The sequence below is a fragment of the Biomphalaria glabrata genome, chromosome 2 (genome assembly GCF_947242115.1).
Source record: "Biomphalaria glabrata chromosome 2, xgBioGlab47.1, whole genome shotgun sequence".
NCBI lineage: Eukaryota > Metazoa > Mollusca > Gastropoda > Planorbidae > Biomphalaria > Biomphalaria glabrata.
In genome coordinates, this window is record NC_074712.1 from 46,854,231 (window position 1) to 46,876,302 (window position 22,072).

At 34.9% G+C, this 22,072-nt stretch overlaps 1 protein-coding gene across 6 annotated transcripts; it reads left to right on the top strand.

Annotated features, from left to right (window-relative positions):
- Positions 1–1,520: 1,520 nt before the first annotated feature.
- On the top strand, positions 1,521–20,838 carry LOC106078855 (caspase-3-like). Of its 6 annotated transcripts, none has more exons than XM_056020902.1 (8): positions 1,521–1,556; positions 4,350–4,404; positions 4,819–4,854; positions 9,727–9,787; positions 10,578–10,825; positions 11,488–11,708; positions 16,975–17,227; positions 17,866–20,838. In XM_056020902.1, exons 1-8 carry the CDS (start codon positions 1,536–1,538, stop codon positions 18,126–18,128), a joined length of 1,158 nt encoding a protein of 385 aa, XP_055876877.1. In that variant the 5' UTR covers positions 1,521–1,535; the 3' UTR covers positions 18,129–20,838. The 6 variants fall into 6 exon arrangements, with proteins under 6 accessions (XP_055876877.1, XP_055876882.1, XP_055876879.1 ...); XM_056020903.1 differs by lacking the exon at positions 1,521–1,556 and adding an exon at positions 1,710–1,807; XM_056020907.1 differs by lacking the exon at positions 4,350–4,404 and having other exon boundaries at positions 1,535–1,556.
- Positions 20,839–22,072: the final 1,234 nt, after the last annotated feature.

The following is a 22,072-nucleotide window of genomic DNA, read 5'->3' on the forward strand; positions in this document are numbered from 1 at the left end:
TTCCATGCTCTAATAGCACTAGGGAAGAAGGAGTATTTGTACAAATTTGTCCTAGCATATGGGACGAGGAATGTGCCTTTATCTTTGTGTCTTTCAGAGTATTTTATTAAATTTTGTTTTTGTATTTGAAGATTATGGTTCAGTGTTTTATGTATTATTGCTACTTTACTTTTGAGCCTTCTGTCCTGAAGGCTTTCTAAATTTAGTGATTTTACTAAAGGTGTTACTCTAGTCAAATGTGAATATTCGTTTGTTATGAATCGCACTGCTCTATTTTGTGTCTGTTCTAGTTTCTTAATGTTTTCTTGAGTTGAGGGGTCCCAAACAGAGGATGCATATTCTATTATTGGCCTAACCAAGGTTAAATAACATTTTAGTTTTATGTTCTTATTTGATTTATAGAAATTTCTTTTAATAAATCCTAATGCTTTGTTTGATTTTTTTGTAGTTTCATCAATATGTGGATTCCATGACAGTTTTTCATTTATTATAACACCTAGGTATTTTGCGTTTTTAGTCTGTGTTACTGGTTTGCCATGAATAAGATAAGTGGAATTAATTTGTTTTAGTTTTTTTGTTACTCTTAACAACTGACATTTTTCTGGGTGGAAATTTTAAGACATGCTCCAATTTGATTCCCATTTGTGTAATTCATCTAATTCTCTTTGTAAAATATCTGTGTCTTGTGTTGTTTTTATTGTTCTATATATTATACAATCGTCTGCAAATAATCTGACTTTTGTTCCTGAAGTAATGCAATTTGGTAAATCATTTATGTAAATTAAAAATAGTAGTGGACCCAAGACTGTTCCTTGAGGTACACCTGAGTTTACTGTTATCTGTGTTGATTTAGAGCCATTTATTATTACAGTTTGTTCTCTCCCTATCAGAAAGTCTTTAATCCACTGATGCAGTGGACCATTAATGCCGAAATATTTTATTTTTTTAAGCAAACTATGGTGGTGAACTTTGTCAAAAGCCTTAGAAAAATCTAGTAAGATAGCATCTATTTGTTCACTATTATCTAAACCTTTTGAAAAATCATCAATTAGTCCTATTAGTTGTGTTTCACATGATCTATATTTCCTAAAGCCATGTTGGTATGGTGTGAGGACATTATGTTTGTCTAAGTGGTTTATGATGTTGCTACATATTATGTGTTCTAGGATTTTACATGTGATGCTGGTAAGTGATACTGGTCTGTAGTTTCCTGGGTCAGATTTTTCTCCTTTTTTAAATAGGGGGGTGACATTAGCTTCTTTCCAGTCCTTTGGTACTCTGCCCTGGTTAAGTGAAGCCTGAAAGAGTATTTTGAACACTGGGGCTAGCTCATTACTTAGTTCTTTGAGTAATCTAGCTGGAATACCATCAGGTCCAGAAGCTTTATTTGGTTTGGTGTTGGCTAATAGTTTTTGAATTCCATTTTCTTGTACTACTATATCTTCTATGTTGTCTACTTGGTTCAAATTCAGTAATATGTCTTTGTCTCCTGGGGCTGAGAATGCTGATGCGTGACTTAAACTGAACCCTCTTCGATGGACAACGGTATTCATAAGGTATGGACTATGGAAAAATATGCACGTCGTAACTGGGTTTACTTCATGTGAAATATGCACTTGTTGACATCAAGACATTGACATTACATTATTATATAGGTCTGTAACAAGGGAAAGTACTCTCGATCTATCTTTATTATAAAGATCCAAAAATCTAGTAGACCAGGCAGTTTATATTACTACTAATAATAATACTAATACTAATATTAGTATCTTACTCTGGGTCAAATCACTGATTATTCTAGTATCTAGTAGGTATTAATAATGATGAAATACTCTTGATTTAGATCTATTTGTAACTGTAAACTAAGAAAGAGTTCAATATTTAAATGTATGATCGTGTTATACAGTTATTATCTAGAATTTAGTCAATTTAGAATACTAGAATTTACTAGATCTATTACTATAGTATTAGTATTACTTTAGGACTTTAGTATTATTTACTATTATTATTATTAATACTAGACTCTATTAATAGTATTAATTATTAATTTAATTAATATTTAAATATTATTAATAATTATAGTATAGTTTAATTACTACAAGTACACTCTAGAGATAGTAGACTATTCAAGTAGAGTACAGACAGTACACTGTACAGTAAAATTAAAATGAGTACACTGCCGCGACACTGGACTGTCTGGACTGTCACTGTACAGTAAGTTTAAAGTTAAGTTTCAGTAACACTTGAGTGTGACTTGAGACACTTGAGTCTTGAGTGAGACTTGACTGTCTTGACGACGAACTTAGTCTTAGTCTTAATTTTAATATACTATATCTATACTTAGGACTTAGTAGTCTTCAGTAGATCCATGATCATGCAATGCCAATACTCATGGATGATGGAATCATCATGATTAATGAATGATGATGATCCATTGATCATGATGCCATTGATGATTGATGGCAGTTGATTATTATCCTGATAATAGTGATAAGTTCATAAATCCTGTAATGTCATTTAATTTTAATGATTAATGTAAAAGACAAGTTGTCAGTTCAAATCATATTAGACACAGTATAATTATCACTTGCATATCATTAATATCATTAAAAGACTTAAGTCATTGATTAACATGCATGAATAAGATTGACACATGAAATGTGGTAGGACATAGATCTAATTATCTTCTTTTTTTGAAGTAACTTCTGTAATATTTAAGATAAGATTATTACTATGTCTATACATAGTAGATAATTAAGGTAGATTCTAGCTCTAAGTCTAAGACTTAAGATTTCTCTAGATTGATTAGATGCTGGTTCATAACATCAATTGATTCTGATAGGGAGGGAACAAACTGTTTTACATATTTTGGATGTTCCTTCTGAGCTGAAGATAATTTACTTCCTATTCCAAAGCTCCCGCAGGATGACGGAATGGGAGTGGGCAGGGTTTGAACCAGAGACCATCGATAACAGACCGACAGTCCAGCGTACAAACCACACAACCAGGCAGCCATCCTGTAATAATAAATTGCTCTAAATCAACACCAATAACAGTTAACTCTGGTGTACCTCAAGGAGCAGCCTTAGGTCCACTACTATTTTTTATTTACATTTAAATGATTTAACGAATTACATAAGTTCAGGAACAAAAGTCAAATTATTTGCAGATGATTGCATAATATATAGAACAAAAAAAAAAAACAATGCAAGATACAGACATTTTACAAAGAGAATTAGATGAATTACAGAAATGGCAATCAAATTGTAGCATGTCTTTCCATCCAGAAAAATGTCAGTTATTAAGAGTAACAAAAAAACTAAAACAAATAAATACCAATTATCTTATTCATGGAATAAGACCACTGCGTTCATCCTCATCACACTGCTATCTGCCTACCTGCAGGACGTCAAGTGACTGACAAGTGGAGCCCTAACTCACTTCATCCCCGAGGGAGAACCCTGGACAAAGAGATTAGTGGGAGATAGCTGAAATACACAAATCATATTTGAGCATTTGAGCAGCATCCCTGTGATGATCCTGCAGAGGGGCTTGCATTAGGATGTAATCATCTTCAGTTTTAAAGGATGGTAATGTGGAAAGGGGTTTGTGTGTCTGAAGCCAGCTGACACAAATTACACAGGCCAGCGCTAGATAAGCTGTCATCCGTGACGAGTGATGACATAGATACCATTTGGGAAAGATCTGTGTTGTGAACTGTACTCAGGCCAGTCATGTTGGATATAGTCCTGTGACCATCCATAAGAGCGATGTTTTGTTGGGTTCTAGAAGGCTTTTAGGGACCCTGTCTAAAGAGAAAAGGTGTCAGAGTTAAGGGTGACAACTTCACGATCTACAATTCAGTACAATATGAGAGTTCAGCAAGATACAGAGAAGCCAGTTGAGTTCTTGTTACAGCAGTACAGATATCCATGGCAAAACATTTGTACAGTCCATGTTACATATTGCTAATTGTACAGTATTGACTATTAATTTACTGGACATTAAAGTGTTGTTACATGGGAGCTCTGAGTTGTCAAGTTCTTTGAGTTGCTAGTGTTGTGTTGTGTGGTTTGTAGAGTCTAGATAGTGAGAGCTGTTACAATATGTTTGTAGACTTATTTTTAAAACAGATAAATTGTACAATTAATGTTCTTCCCAATAAAAAATTTAATTTGCAATTATTATGGCTTTTTGTTAAACAAGCTGGAACTTAAAAAAATGTTTAAGAAAGTAATCAACACCCTGATAAGATTTTTTTTTTACAAGATATATAATATCTATATCTATCTATCTATCTATATTTTAAAGTGCATTGCAATAAAGATTAGCTTTTATATCTCAATCAGACTCTTTATAAAATGTTTGGATGGTTTCGAGGTTCCAAAAGAAAAAATGAAGTTGGTAAGGATGTAGTATAATTTAAAATAATGCTACCAAGCTGCTCTATCTTAATGAATTTATAGTTTAACCTTTATAAACATTTAATTTGTACAATTGAAATGAAAATTAAAAAAAAAAAAATTATATTGAAAGTACTTTTTTCAATTTAAATATAATTCTCCTTTGTATTTTTATTTGAGAAAATAATTTAAAATTAATAAAAATTTATCATTGTTAATCTACTGCCTAATTATTTATTTAGCTTATATTAATATAAATAAAAAATAATCATACATTCACATATTTAAAAAATTATATTTAATTATATATAAAACTGTTAAATAAATGATTAATTTTTAATTTTTAATATTTTTCTCTATTTGTATAAATATATATTTTTATATATCTGTATATTTGTTTTTACTGGTACTGTAGATATGAACCAAGTAAGAAAAGAACGGATTGCAAAAGGTAAACAAATACTTAATGACATAACAGTTGATGGGATGGATTTTTTTCTTGTTATTGAGAAGTGGCTGATACTTTGCTACTTATTTTTAAACACTTAAATGCTTGGAGGTGTTTTTTATGGTGATCCAAATATATTATAATTATTAAAATGTTATTGTAAAACAAAAAATCCACAAAAATCTTTATTTCTTTAAATGGAAAACTTGGGGGAGCTACCACCTTCTACCAAGTGCGTCCCCAGGTGGCGGATAGGGAAAAGACCCTTAGATATAAGGGTTAGCTGTGAATAGTAAATAAACAGCCGCGGACTAACTGGTTTGCAATCATGGAGGATGAGGTGAAGTATTCCAGTGGTTAGAATATTTACTAAAAACATCTCAGAAATCCAGGGAAATGATTGCAAAAAGGAGTATAGGGCGCTCTAACTCTAAACCCGGGTGTATGAAACCCGTTTGCTAGGGATAGCAGTTCATCTAGGAGAGAAAACTCCGAAAATAAACACCTGCTGCCTTGCAGATGATCTTGGATGATCAAAGGCTATGGGAGCACATCCAGAAAGAAAAGCAGGCTGAAGTCGGAGTCAATGGGCCTCCTGGGGCATAACACATTGACACGCAACCTCATCTATGTTGGAGTTCAGTAACGATTCTAATAGATGTGGCGTTCTGCCTGTGGAATCCTGCCGCGCAGGTAGGGGGCCGGGCTCTCCGCCTCGAAGGAGCCCACACAAGCGAGCTGGTGGTTCTTCTATCTCTGCCTGTGGAGCCAGGAGCAGGGACAAGAAAGTAAATACTACTGGCCAACACTCCACGACCAAAAGTCTAAAAATCTTACAATGGAACGCAGAGTGCATCCAAAAGAAAAAAGAAGCTCTAAAAATATTTCTGCATGAGAAAGAAATTGATGTAGCTCGCATCCAAGAAACTCATTTGAACAGTAATCTTCGTTTCTCCATTAGAGGCTACACCTGCATCAGACAAGATAGAGAAATTAGACCCAAAGGAAGAATCCTCACCCTCATTAAAAATGACATCCCTACCACAGACATAACTATGCCTAACTCCTCAGAATCAGAAATAATGGGAACTAAGCTAATTCTCCCAGATGGAAATATTAATCTATTTAACTGCTACTTCCTACCAGACAAGGAAATAGAGATTGACCACATACAAATACCTGACCAAGAAGACTAATCTTAGGAGATATGAATAGTCACTCTCAGAGCTGGGGATACCCAGACCTAAATGCCAGGGGAGAAGAAATTGAAGAATGGCAAGCAGAGAATAGACTTATCTTGCTTAATAAACCTGAGGATAAACCAACCTTTTTCTCAAGAGCCTGGCTAACATCAACCACTCCAGATCTAGCCTTTGCAACTGACAACTTATCCAAAAAGTGCACCAGATAAGTTGCAGATCAGCTAGCCACCAGTGACCACAGACCCATATTGATCAGTATCGATACCTCCTTCAAAATATCAGAAAACTCCACCATCCCCAGATGGAACTACAAAAAAGCTAACTGGCACCTATTCTTAAAGCTCACAGACCTACACACAACTTCAATAAACTGCAAATCAAATCAGGTTATTCTCAGCTTTCTCCAAAGCAATCCTCCTAGCAGCTAAGGAATCAATTCCTAGAGGAGCAAGAAAAGATTATATTCCCAACTGGTCTGATCACCTTCAACAACTCCACAATGCCACTATTGAAGCCAGAAACACAGTAGAAAATAACCCTTGTATAGAAAATAACATAAATCTAAAAGCAGCTAACGCAGGAAAAATTACCTTTCCGCCATGAGGAAAAGTTGGCATGAAAAAACAGAACAACTAAACGTAGAGAGAGATGGCCACAAACTCCTTGCGTATAGCCAAATGTCTTAACCAGGAAGAAAACAGAACAACTCCTATAGTTATAGAAAAGGACAACAAACCCCTGAAAGGCCAAGAAGAAGCAAATGAATTCATTAAGTGTTTCCAAAGCATAGGACAAATACAAATTAATGAAAGTTGAAATAAAGATGTAAACTCAGAAATCCAAGATAAAATTAAAAAAAACAATCCAGCTTACTCCTTGGGAATGACCACTAATCTTAAAATGAAGGAACTAGATGAATCCCTAAAAGTCCTCAAACCAAAATAAGCCCCGGGCCCAGACAAAATATCAAATGACATGCTTCTTCACTTGGGTCCTCAAGCCAAAAGAAAACTGCTACAAATATTCAATGCTAGCTGGAAATCTGGCAGAATTCCAAACATCTGGAAAAAAGCCATTATGATCCCTATACTAAAGCATGACAACCAAGAAATAAACTGGATAGCTACCGCCCCATCAGCCTCACTAGCTGTACTTGCAAACTGATGGAAAGAGTGATAAATAGAAGGCTGACATGGATCCTTGAGTCAAATAACCTACTCACTGAAGCCCAGGCTGGGTTTAGAAAAGGCAGATCAACAGAAGATCAAATTGCCTTCATCACACAAGAAATAGAAGACGGCTTTCAAGAAAAAAACCCAACAACAATTGTGTGGGTTGACTTAGAAAAAGCATTTGACAAAGTCTGGGAACAAGGTCTCTTGCTCAAGCTAATCCAGCATCACATATCCGACAGAATATACAACTGGATAAAGGAATATCTAAATAATAGAAAAGCCTTAGTTTGCATGCAAGGACAAAGAAGCCACACAGTGGGTATAAAAAATGGCGTCCCCCAAGGAGGAGTCCTATCCCCAACACTTTTCCTAAATTCATATACGATCTAAATCAAAACCTACCAAGAAGAGTTAAAAGCAGCAAGTATGCAGAAGACCTTGCCTTAATTAGCACAGAAGAATATGTAGGAACATCGAAATTTCGATTACAAGATGCTCTTGATAAACTCAATAATTGGTCCAAAGACTGGGGCATGTCCATCAACACAAAAAAGACAACATATACCATATTCTCACTGTCAACAAAACAACAAACAATAAAATTAACATTAGATAAGGAAGCTGTAGAAAAAAATGACAGCCCTACATATCTTGGAGTCACCTATGACCTGAGACTAACCTGGAAAAACCAAATAGATAAAACACTGAGTAAAGGCATCCAGAGACTATCCCTCTTGAAAAAATTAGCTGGCACAGATTGGGGAGCTAATCACAACATCCTGAAAAAGACCTATACCAGTTATGTAAGACCTGTACTAGAATATGGTGCCACAGCATGGGGCTCAGCAGCCCAACCTAACATAAGAAAAATAGACAAGGTTCAAAATATTGGTCTAAGGATAATGACAGGAGCAATCTAAACAACACCCATAAGAGCTATGGAGGAAACCGCTGCCCTGATCTCTCTGGATGAAAGAGAAATAAAAATCCTTTCCCAATTCACTAAATTGGAAACCTTGGAGAGGCACCCACTCAGAACAAAAATCCACAAAACTGGCACAAAAAAACGTCTCAAAAGGACCAATTTCATACAGGAATCTCTAAACCTAAAAAAGAAACACCAACTTGAAAAAATTACTCTGGAATCCTCGATACACTATAATGAATCTCCACCCTGTGATGAAAGCCCTCTTCCTACTATAAGTAAGGGACCATATTGAAAACATAAAAAGAAAATCTGATTACAGACCAACAGAGCTCAAGGAAATAGTGAACTGTTTTCTACATACCAATTACCCTAGCAATCAGTGGATCAGAGTTTACACGGATGGCTCATCCCATAAAGCCACCACAAATGGAGGAGCTGGAATACTTATCGAATGGCCAGATGGAGGAAAACTAGAAAAATCCATTGCAACTGGAGAGCTCTCTGACAGTCACAGAGCAGAAAGGGAAGCACTAGCACTAGCTGCTACCATGCTAGCAAATCATCCAAGTTCCCCTCAGTCAGATTGTCTTTCTAACAGATGCGAAAACAACCCTCAAAAGCTTGCAAAACTCTGATTCCTCTTATATTAAAAACCTCAGAACAGCACTTACAAAGCTCAACAACAACAGCAAAAAAACTGTTATTCAATGGATTCCAGCTCATATACAACTAGCAGGAAATGAGAAGGCTGACACACTCGCCAAGAGTGGGAGAACAAACTCACAAATAAACTTTGCACTCTATCCAGAAGAAATGAAGAAATTAATTGTAGATAAAATAAATGAGAAATGGACGAGCTCCCATCCAAATCACAAGAAAGCTTACTTTAAGCTATCCCGACAAGACCAACGTCTAAAATTTCGACTCAGGACCGGACACAACAGAATGCGACAACACATGTACCGGAAGCTCAAAATTGGAACCAGTGAAATCTGCCCATGTGGAGTACCACCAGAAAATGCCGACCACGTCCTCCAAAACTGCTCTCTTTACCAAGAGGCCCACCTAAGACCCAAATCACCCCAATAGAAAGAAAACTATATGGAGAGCTCCCTGATTTGGAAACCACTGTGCAGTTCATCTCATGTATTAGTCTAGTTATATGAACACTCCAACATAACAATGAGAACGATGAAGAAGAAGAATAAATGGAAAATATTTTTGTAATCAATTTAAATATTTTTCACTAAACAGCGTAGTAATAGAATTGAATAGAACACAATTATTGAAACTGGTACAGATGAATTTGTTGTTGGCCTCCTTCACCCCTTAAAGCCTGTAATGTGATAAAAGCCTGAGCATTAGTTGTAGTTAGAATGATGTCGCCCATACAACAGTTCCCCTCTCCTCACACATCCAATGTGTCCTTAGGAATGGCAAATCCAATGCAGTTATATAATTTGGGATCAATAACACAGGTTCTACCAGTATATATCTCATGCATGAATATATATATATACATATCATTTTTTACTCAAAAATTATAAATCATCTTTTGTTATGATTTCAGATCTTGAGGCTTTTCAAAAGGCAGTAGAAGTAAAGTTACAGGAAATACTGAATGCTCCATGGTAAGTAGGAATAAAACTTGTATATAATTAGTACATTTTTTAAATTTTGTTAAATGCATTATTTTTTTCTAAGGCTATTTCATTAAAAAACTAATTACCCTTGCAAAAAGGGAATGTGGGTGAAAGCTTCTTGGAATAGTCTTTGTGTTTTGAAAGGGAGTCTCTTATTACTATTTTGTTTCTATTCTTGTAATAAGAAGCAGAACCAGTTGAACCCTTTCATAGATTTATGTGACGATATGTTTGAGTGCTAGATGACAACGATGTCTTGGTTAATGTTACGATGAGATTGTGTTGAACAGACAATGCATAGTTCTCTCTACGGAAAGTTTCAGAATTCTCAAACAATTTTGTGATGCCAGAGATACTACCTCAAAGTATAAACTCAAAAATCTTCTTTTAAATAAATACAAAGCTTTTATTCTGGAATTTGGAATCACTTTAATAAATGTACATAAATATACAATTCAAATTGAATTATTTTACTCTAGTTGCAAATCTCTCTCAAAACTGAATGTGCAGGTCTTTAAATACTACCTCTTTCTCCCTTCTAGCAACGTCCAAATTACTTTAAAGCTTACAGAAAAAAACTTCATTGTTTTAAATAAACTTGTCATTTACTTGTCGACAGCATACAACCATGACCTTGCGCTGCAAATGTTCAATCTAAAAATAAACTTGTTCAACAGCTGCTTTATGTTACATGATAATTAAATTTACTAAACATTGCAATTAAAATTTAATGCAGAAATGTTTATAACGCTAATAAATTGAACTCTGTTTGTTTTAGTGACTTGAACATAGCTCCAGCCCCTGGTTCAATTAATGAGGAAGATAGATATACATTTACTCACCCTAGAAGAGGGTTAGCTGTCATTATAAACAATGAAAAGTTTGGCTATGTCAAAAACCTAGGTGACAGGAATGGGTCTTCTGCTGATGCACACTATTTGTTCAACATGTTTAAATTACTGGGTTTTCAAGTGCTTCATGCCACTAACTTAACAGCTCAGAAAATGCTAGTCCTTCTTAAGACAGGTAGGTCACATTTAAATATTAATAGAAACATTTATTTCAATGCAAAAATTGAATTAAAAAAACAACATGCTAATGATGTTCTGTCTGACAGAATTTATTGGCTTATTGTGAGGCTAATGGATCATTGTGTCATTTGGATGCTAAATATTGTTTATAGTTAAATGAACTCCTGAATACTTAGAGTTATTAGACAAAAAAAGTGACATATAGATGGCTTCTGTGTACATTAGTTGCTGTGTACACAGTACAAGAACTATTAAAAAGTGATAGAAATAAAGGAGAAATAAGATTGCTGTTCGTACAATGCTTCTTATTTCCTAGTGCCATTAGAGTTGGAATGGTTTTGCTAAATCAGCCAGAAAAACCAATGACTTAGCAGAGTATGAGACTCTAACAAGCATGACTAGATTAACACATGAATATAGGACATCTCTTTTGAAGTAACGTCTGTAATTTAAATTTAATTTAGATAAGTGATAGGGAATGATTAAAAATGGTAAGGAAAAAAGACAAGGCATAAAGCAACAACAAAAAAATATCGAAAGAGATTCAATGTTAAGAAAAATAATGAACAATAATTATCCTCCTTTCTGCTGAAAGGCCAATTTTGGTATAGTTATTTCTTTCTATTTTCAGTTGCAGTTTTTTCTTTCTATTTTCAGTTGCCAAAAACTTTGATCACCAAAATTCAGATTGTTTTGCTTGTTCAATCTTATCTCATGGGGATCAAATTTTTAGTAAGAAGGATGTTGACACATGCCAAAGAAAAGACATTCTATATGGCGTGGATGGGGAGACATTACCAACTGAGCTTATCACTGAGATCTTTGATGACCAACATTGTCAGGCATTGATAGGAAAGCCTCGCTTATTTTTCTTCCAGGTTTGACATCATCTGTAATAGATGACTTTGTTTTAAAGCCCATTACATGTGAATAATAACTTATCAAATTGTTCTTTCTCTTTGATATGTCATGAAGTTTGCTACCTTTGCAAGATTTTGTGGAAATATCAGGATTGTCTATCTAGTCAGATTAAACATGGGAATTCATAGAGAAGATGTTGTAGCATGTATTCTAGGGTCTGTTTTCAGCATGGATACAAGATTGCCTGCAAAATTTCATCTAAAAATATAACTAGCTGGTAAACCCCAATCCAGCTGATTGCTGGTATTAGGACTTTTGTTTTTCACTTGCCATAAATACAAGTTTTTGTTTATTAGACTTTCTCAACTTTTGAACAACTAAAATTTAATAACATATAAATTTAAACAAAGACAGGAAGTTACATTTCATTATGGCACATGCGCCAATTCCCATACTTTCACTTTTTGTCAAAAACGTAAACAAAACAAGCATAATCAGATCTACAAAATGCATTTGTATACGTCTACAGAAATGTAGCCTATAACTATGAATCTAATGGGATCAGATATTCTGTAAGACTATGAAACTTTCATTTTTTTTAAAATCTAAACCTAGATCTAATTCTCCTGACCTTTCCAATTTAGCTCTAGACCTAGATCTAAAGAAAGTAGACTAGTCAACTAGATTTAGGCCTACTAATTACCTTAGGCAATTAGCATACTAAATATAGAATTCTATTAATCTAATAAATCCTGTTATCTATATTTCAAACTCATCATAACTACAAAACAAACTCTACTGTGCTGTTGTCATCCCTTCACTCTATATTCAGTCTTAAACTGATAGATCAAGAATGTTTAGTGAAAGTAGATGTATTAAAGAATTAAGAATTTTATGTTAGTATATTTAATATCCCCTAAATATAGTGCCTCATCTTAACTTTTTGCTGTGCCAAATCACATTGGCATCATTTTTCACATGCTATTAATGTGTTTAAACTGTAGTTGGGTATAGATGTAACTATGTTGTTAAGTGGTCTAAATGCACATTAGTAAAGCAGAAACAAAGAAGTAAATAGAAAATAAAAACTTAAAATTAAACCAAATGTGTAGTTGTAATATGCTTTTAAAACACATTGGGAAGTAAATTGTATTATGTAAGTAGGTTATTAGTTCAATAACACACATTGATTATGCGCGGGATATTATGACCTCTGATGTTAATTTGATTTGTATCACTACACAGTGCATGTAAAGAGCTTGCTATATTATGAATGTAGTTATGAAAAGGTATGTCAATATGGCTAAAACTATTTGCATTTATAGCAAACAAATTTATGTAAAAAATATTTTTGAAACACAAATTTCAAGATTGTTTCTATTAAATAATGAAATCAATGGACAATATTTTATATGATCATATGTAAAAGAAAAAAATTATGTTTCAAATTATGTTTATAGAACTAGATTTAGCCTTGTCAAATGACAACATTGTGAGATTCTCTACTCTGCGCATGCGTTATCTTTTGGTCTTGTCTCATGTAAACAAGGCTATATGACCTAGATCCTAGTTGGGCACCATTTTTTTAGGGTGTTCAGTTTGTTTTTGGGCTACTTTCTACTTTGCATGAGTTAGTTTTCCCATTAGTATCCAAGGAACATTTATACCAAGTTTTATCAAGATTGGTCAAAAGGTTTTGATTTTTATTCGGGACTTACATACTTACATGTACCTTAGTTTCTGCTTTATATATTAGATGGCAGTTTAAGTAAAAGCTGACTATTTATAGTTTTATCATATTGAAAGAAAATACATATACATATATGTATATATACATATATATTATTTATTTCTGTAAAAATCCTGTAGCTGGCGCAAAGAGAAAATCAAATCTGGATAAACATGTTCTGCCAAGATCTGTAATCACTTTAGTAATACTATAGCAAAAACCTTTCCAACTATGCTAAGCAGTGAGATCCCTCTATAAATGTAACAATGAGAGCGGTCGCCTTTATTTTTATAGATTGTAACTGTTGGAGTCTTTCAATTCCTGGGGGACCATTTCTTGTTCCCAGCACAAGCTTAGCAGTTTGTGGAGTGGCTTGATTAGGGGATGTTTTCCAGCCTGAATGACTTCAGCAGAAATGCCATCTCCTCCAGGTCCTTTCCCTTGTGTAAGCATGTCAATAGTTACGTTCAGCTCCTTTACTGAGGTCGTTTCGTCTAATTCCCTCAAAACTGGAAGTGATGGGAAGTTGGAAACAGCATTTGGTGAGATGGCGTTTTCAATCTGGTAGAGTTCTGCATAGAGCTCTACCCATCGCTCCATTTGCAGTGCACAATCACTGATAATTGAGCAATCTTTTGACTTGAGCAGAGCACACTTGCTGGTGTGAGGTCCAAAGGCTTTTCTGATTCCCTCGTATAGTCCTCTTATGTTACCACAGTCGGCACAAGATTGAATATCTTCACATAGCTCCTGCCAGTATTTCTTAGCGTTACTGTCTTGCTATTCTATGGGCATTGTTCCGTGCTGCAGCTCTGAGCCTTTTTAAGTTGCTTGGGATGGGAGCCTTCTTGTAGATTAGCATGGCTGCTCTCTTGTTCGTAGTGGCAGTTTCCATTTCTGGTAGACTAGCTTCAAACCAGTCATCACTTTTCTTGGTTTTGTTTTCAAAGACCAGTGATGATGTTTGGTAGATCAGGAGAAGAGCAGAGAACAAAAGCAGCCCCTCTTCATAGCATTTATTGATTTGACGAAGGCTTTTGACCTTGTTAACAGAAGCAGTCTGTTTGCTGTACTAGAGAGAATCAGCTGTCCAAATAAGTTAAGGAAACTTGTGTCAGCTTTTCACGAAAATTTGCAGGGCACTGTACAGTTTGAAATTTCCTCCTCCAGGTCATTCTCCATCAAGAGCGGTGTAAAACAAGGATTAGTACTGGCTCCAACACTATTTGGCATCTTCTTCTCAGTCATACTAACCAGCGCTTTTAAATCCATGGAAGACGGAATATTTATCCATAGTAGATCCAATGGAAGGCTTTTTAACCTGGCATGTCTTAAAGCCAAAATGAAAAGATGTTGTATCTTGATTAGGGAGCTGCTGTTTGCCGATGACGCGGCACTTGTATCTCACTCACCAGGAGGTCTACAGAAGCTAGTGAAGGCCTTGGCAGGTGCTTGTAAGAGTTTAGCCTTACAATAAGTCTCTCCAAGACTGAAATCCTGGCACAAGACATCACAGAAATACCTGTGATACATATTGGGAACCACACCCTTTCGTTGGTGCAGGAATTTACCTTCTTTGGGTTCAACAATTGCCAGTAACCTAGATTTAGACTTCGAGCTGACAAAAAGAATAGGAAAAGCTACTACAGCATTGGCAAAACTCTAAGCACGTCTGGGAAAATGCTAAATTGACCACAGCAACCAAAATCCTAGTTTACAATGCCTGTGTTGTGAGCACTCTTCTTTATGGCAGTGAAAGTTGGTCAACATACATGTACCTAGAGCACAGATTGAATAGTTTCCACTTTCACTGCCTGAGACGCATAATGTGCATCTCATGGAGGGACCATGTCTCCAATCACGAAGTTTTGAGAATGGCCAATATGAACAGCATGTATGCTCTCCTGACACAAAGAAGACTATGCTGGCTCAGACATGACAGATGGTAGAATCCCGAAAGATATCTTATATGCTGAGCTTGTGGAGGGAGTCATACCCAAGGGCCGCCCAAGACTAACATATAGAGATGTCTGCAAGCGAGACATGAGAGCCACAGACATCAACGAAAGTATGTGGGAAGAAATAGCCAAAGACCGGAGTTTATGGAGACAGACTGTGCGTGCTGGGATGATCCTCGCTGAGAGCAAAAGAAACGAAGTAGCCTTAATCAAGAGGGAAAAAAAAGAAAGTTGCCCTGTCCGCTGGCCCTGAATCAGATGCATACACATGCATGAATTGTGGCAAAGTCTGCCGCTCTAGAATTGGCTTGATTAGCCACACCAAGTTCTGCCCTGTCTCAAGACTAAACCAAAACCACTGACTCATCTGGGTGCATCCATTGCCTTTCGAGACAAAAGGAGCCATATATATATATATATATATATATATATATATATATATATATATATATATATATATATATATATATATATATATATATATATATATATATATTATTTATGTCGTGAAGGCATAAGTACCATCATGCTTGCAGTTTATTTGAGGTTGTCAATCCTCACCCCTTATAGGCAAAATGGGGCTGTTGTTTGCATCCATGGTTTTCAGTATTGCTTTTGCTTTTGGAACTGTCAACTAAATAAAGTCACTTTATGTACTGGTAACCTGAGTTTATGTGGAATGATAGACCACAGGGGTTACTTCTTATATGAAAAATTGATGTTTCACTTGTTTTAAGTACAATGCTTTTCTGAATGTTTCACTTCTTTTATATATTGCTTTTGCTTTTGGAACTGTCAACTAAATAAAGTCACTTTATGTACTGGTAACCTGAGTTATCTAAATGTTTCACTTCTTTTAAGTACAATGCTTCTCTGGATGTTTGACTTCTTCTAAGTACACTGCTTCTCTGGATGTTTGACTTCTTCTAAGTACACTGCTTCTCTGAGTCATAATTTATACTCTCTACATTTGTTCGTGTATCTTAGTTTTAACATGAACTTTATTTCCCTGTATGTAGGAGAGCTGCAGGTGTGAAAAGTAAGATATTTTTAGTGAACATTTTAAAAGTCATTTCAATTCTTTTAATCTTTAGCTTGAGCTAGTGTCCATTAAAGTATTACTTGATTGTTCAGAGAGCGCTAATGCTGTCTTCAGGTCTATAAAAGCTATACATGGACTGGACATTATTCATAAATATCTTGGTTGTGTGGAGAACCCTAAAGTCCATTGTTTTGAGATGTCACAAGTTTGTTTTTGGTGCTATGGGAGGCAGTTAACTGTGATGAAGATGTATACTCATTCACTAGTCTAGAAATTAATACATTTGTTTTTCCAAATAATTTTGCTAATGTTTTTGCATGGGTAGAATTGATAAAAAAATACAAAAAAGTTTTTTATTCATCAATTTTAGACTCCAAATATTTTTTTTGATAATTGCTGAAAACATTTTTAATCTTTGAACATGTCTTTAATTAGCAAAAAGTCTTAAAATCAGAAAGTTATTACATCATTAATAAACATTTTTTTAGTTTCTTTTCTATGAAAATATGAAGTAAATTGACAGCAAATCTTATGTTAACAATTTTTTTTTGTAGGCCTGTAGAGGAGACACTCTAGATGAAGGTGTTGATATCACAGTTCTGCATCCCAGGCTAAGTGATACCAGAAAGCTGGAATCTACAGAAGAGAGTAGCAGTGTAGACCCTCCTGACTTTGGCACAAAAAATGAAGATGATATGGAAGCAAGGGCAGAACGCCATGTTCCATCAGAATTTTACCTAAATCAGGTTGTTATTGATCCTGCTCCTTTATACAAAGACTGTCTTGTTATGTATGCTACCCCACCAGGTGGGTAAAATCTTTTTTTTTTTTTTTTTTTGTACATCACTTAAGCAAATTGTAGCCTAACAGGCATATCAAAGTGGTAGTGAGAATAACTGGGGCCCAATGCGCCAATGTGTATAAGATTCACTTTTGATAGTTTTGCTGAATGAATAATTGATAGGGATGCAAAAGGTTTTAAATCATTGAAAATGTTTACAATCTTTTATCTTTATTAAAACTAGTAGCTGAGTTGAATCCACTAGTAGCAACCATAAATTGTCTCATACCACTACAGTTTCACAATGAATTTATTCCTCTTCTGGGTTCACAGTTTCAAATCAACTATTTTTTTTTTTTGATTTATGGAAATACATGTTAAAAATGCAGCCCAATTAAAAAAAAAATTTCCGATCATATTTCATAAAGAAACTGAATAACAGTTAATAAAATAGACAAACTTAGATAACCTATGCTCATTATTTGTATTCATTGGTGCCCATCGTAAACCCTTTTGTTCATAATTTCCTGCATCTCTAAGTTTGTTTCTTACCACTTGTTAAAAAGTCTAGCACCATATTATTTAGTTTTTACTATCAAATAGGAATAATCAATTAGACAATCCATAGGACTGACACACACAACTGTCACTGTACATCCTTTAGGCTACTATGCTTGGAGACGAGGCACAGGAGCTTGGTTCATTCAGTCTCTGTGTGATGTTTTGACAAGTGATCCTGTAAGGTTTGGAAAGATAGATCTACAAAAGGCATTGGTACACGTCTCCAGAAATGTAGCCTATAACTATGAATCTAACATGCCAGAAAACAAAAAGTTTCATGCCAAGAAGGAATCCCCTGTTCTATATTCCATGCTTGTTAAAGACATCTACTTCAATGTGACTAGAGGGGAAGCTATGAATATATAATCAAATTTGTTTGTCCCATTGTCTTGCCAATTTCTTATAATTCACAAAATTGATGTTGAAGTAATATAATGAACACAATAACCATGGCTGGTTCTTAAATATTTTTTTTATGAAGCTAGTAGACAATATAAATGCAGAGGTAAAAGCATCTGTATCTGTATATCAGATATTATCTTATTTTTTAAAATTCCAGCACTTTGTGGTCTAAAGTCTTTTCTGACAATTAGTCAAGAATATCTAGACTCTCCAACAAATAGATATGAAAATAATTGCTGTTTTTGAATAGAATCAGTTCATTGAAAGTATTTTCTATTTTATTTTTTAGAAGACTCTAATTTGTTCTATTGATATTTGTTTGTAAAATGTTTGTTTTACATGTTTCGGATGTTCCTTCAAAGTTGAAGATAATTACTTCCTAGTCCAAACCTCCCGCAGGACGACAGGGGATGAGAGCGGGCAGTGTTTGAACCCTGGACCATCGATAAATCTGAACGACAGTCCAGCGCTCAAACCGCACGACCAGGCAGCCATTTTATGAAACTTAAAATATTTTTAGCCATTATATACTTTAAAAGTTCAGTTCATTCTCCACTATGATGTAATAATTCATAATATTAATAATTGTTTTACTAGTTTTACATGATTTCTAAATATCTAGTATTCATAGCCATAAAGAAGAGTTGAAAAATATTGCCTGGTAGTTATGAACTTCTGTTGGAGACTTGCTTTAGCCAACAGGTTATCTATGTCCCATATCAGTGATGTGTCAGGTATAATGCTGCTCTTATAAAGAAAGTGGTACACCACATTTACATTAATTTGTGGACATAAGAGATCCCATTGAAGATCTTTGGTACTCCTGTTCACTATGGGCACGTAGAGCACAAAGATGGGTAAGACTAAGCAATAAATAATGTGTCTTCTTTCTCACATAGATCAACATTGGGCAGCAACATGAACAAACACACATTTGAGAGCCTTAGAAATGTTACTTCTGAAGAAAAGTGCAAATGACAAAAAGAGATGAGTTAGATGAAATTGACCTTCAGCAGTCAATATATGAGTTAAATGAAATTTACCTTCAGCAGTCAATGGCCTTATATATATATATATATATATATATGAGTTAGATGAAATTGACCTTCAGCAGTCAATAGCTATATCTGTGTCAAATGTTGCAAAAAGTGTAGGTCACACATGTTTTTGTTTTAGCCAAATTAAATATTATATGCCATCTTACATGGACATGGGACATACAATATTTTGACTAATATAGTGTACAATTATTGGGAAGCTTGATAGAGAGGCTAAGTACGCGTGAACTGGGCTTGCCTTGGCTACCTATGAAGGGAGCTCGAGGTTTGACACTCGACTTGAGCATAGTTGTGTTTACTGAGCGCCTACACGCAGCACAGAAAATCTTCTCCCAAATATCCCCTCCCCCCACTGGTCCACTAATGAGATTGGACCGCAGCGCTCTTAGCATGCTCTACGCATGAAAGTAGCACTATATAAAAGCTATAAGTATAATTTATATTCTATTTTAATGAAATACTTTTTTTTTATTAAGTAATACATCATGCATACTCCAAATACAAATATATTTCAAGGTAGAATGTATTACAGTAAGGAGCACATGTTTGGGTGCTCAACTTGGCCAGGATTAGGTCTCAAGTTTCACTGGTTATTCTTTTGTGTGATGTATGGCCAGTGTTGAAACCTGGTCTGTTGTACTAATTCTTTGTGTCCTATGGCCAGTGTTGAAACCTGGTCTGCTGTACTAACATTTCATATAGACCACTAGTAACCAAAAGCTTAAGATATAGTTTATATCTATAAAAAAACATGAAAAATCACAAAACTGCCAACATCTATCCTGCCAAAATAGTAATAGTGATTCAGTAAACTAGTAATGTTGATTCAGTTAAATAATAATACGGATTCAGTACAATTTGTATGTGGTAATGTGGTTCATTTGGGTGTTTGAGATTAACAGACTATTTAATCACATTTATAAAAGTAACAGGTAAATAAAGATTTCTACATTTTGTTCTTTTTATTCTGAATCTCAACATGAATACTCCAATATATTGAATATGTTCAGATCTTGACAAGTTGACTCTAATATTGTTAAACACATTCTACAAATGTTTGACTCCTGTTAATCACCTCATTATCTTTGTATATTGCTGATCTTGTGTGATGGTGTGTCTAGCTACAATTGTTTCCAAAATCAATTATTTCTCTCCATGTTATTTTTAATCACTGTACCTGTGGTATCAGCTAATTTACATATCAGCAGGTGACTTACACAAATGCAGTCTCTGCTGTTTCTTCCTGGAACAGTTTGTTTTCTTCAACACTAAAAATGTTTTTTTTCTTGGAATAAAACTTGGGTACTTAATGTTTTTTTTTTTATGTTCATTTGGAAAATGTTCAACCTGTTGAGAAGCAATGACTTGTAGCAATGCAATGGTTCAAAAACTTTGTTTTCCAATGGTTCTTAATATATTGCACATTTTATTTGGATATTTAAATTTGTTTTTATTACTGACAAAAGTAAATTAAAAAAAAATTATCAACTAATTTTTTAATTATTTTTTTTTTACAATGTATCCCCAATACAAATGTAATCCCACAGTCTTTCCTTATTACTATTTTTTAAAAATAAAGTTCCTTTTATTAAAATCTAAATAAATCTATCAATTAAGATGTATGTTTTTATCTTTTCCTCAAGTTTCAAAACTTTTCTGAAGGCCTTTCAGGCATAGAGAAGTGTAGAGTGTGCCGTCCCTCGGGGCCTGTAAGTCCTGGCTCAGTGGAGTGAAAAGTGTGTCTGATGATTATTTTAATTAAGTACTTACGACTTCGCATTAGGCGTGTTGTGAGAAGGGAGGGCCTTTGCATATATAGATATATAAAAGGCAAAAGACGCTCATTCTCTGACTTGCCATAGAGATTTAAGTCTAACCACAGTAATTCGCTGCACACACCAAGGTGAAGCCAACCGTGACTCTCACTCCACAGCCTTTATTTTTCGTAAGCTCTAAAACATCGCTTCAAAATCCACCATTCTCCTATTTTATTGTTGTTCCATAGACCTTTGGAGAGGGAAGGTAACCGTAACTAATGCTCAGGCTTATATCTCATTTCTAAAGACGAACCATAGTCGTTCTGCTACTGAAGGATTTTTACCAAAATCTACCCTGCTCAGCGCTTTTCTTGTGTCTGATGCATTTCTGCAGCTCGGCCTTCTTTGGAACCCCCTGGACTGGAACCCTAGGCCATGAGGATGCCGGGCCCTCTCCATTCGTAAAAAACGAGGCATCCATTATCAATTAGCACAGGGCTTATACTGTCAAGGTGGGATTTCAGCTCGTTTACTCCGGGGTAGATCCTCGAGTTCCCAGGTTCCCAACAGTTTAAATCCAAGCAAATAATATCGCCATCGAAGCCGTGACTGGCCAACACTGAATACAGGGTTTTTCAATTTAACATGTAGTGAATACCAACAGTTGTTATTAATGCTAACATAAGTTAATCTCCATTAGTTAACAACAAGGCTGTATTTTTAACAATTTAATGAATGTAGTATGAAATATGATGACATGAGTGATAAATAAAAGTCAATAGTATTTACAAAGGAAACACAAAGTATACATATTATGCAACGAAATATATCACACCTTCAACTCGATGCCATAAGTCAATCACGACACAGCCTACACTCAAGGCCTTAGATGCACGGCCATATCAAACCACACTATGAATCAAGCTTGACTCCAACAGAGTACCAAGCCTGCGTCCCCAATACTGTTATTGTGTGGGTTTAATGTGCAGTAGGCCAATTTATGTCTGGGTTTTAATTTTGGACTTACATTATCAAACTCACGAAACCTATAAATTATAAACGAAAAAAAAAAAGAAAACCTATTTATCATGTC

What these genes read in the sequence shown, in the direction of transcription:
- LOC106078855 (XM_056020902.1), top strand. Translation starts at nt 1,536, where the DNA reads ATGGACAACGGTATTCATAAG. An exon ending in CAAAAGAAAAAATGAAGTTG is followed by an intron (nt 4,405 to 4,818) that starts GTAAGGATGTAG and finishes CTGGTACTGTAG; the next exon opens with ATATGAACCAAGTAAGAAAA. An exon ending in GAAATACTGAATGCTCCATG is followed by an intron (nt 9,788 to 10,577) that starts GTAAGTAGGAAT and finishes TGTTTGTTTTAG; the next exon opens with TGACTTGAACATAGCTCCAG.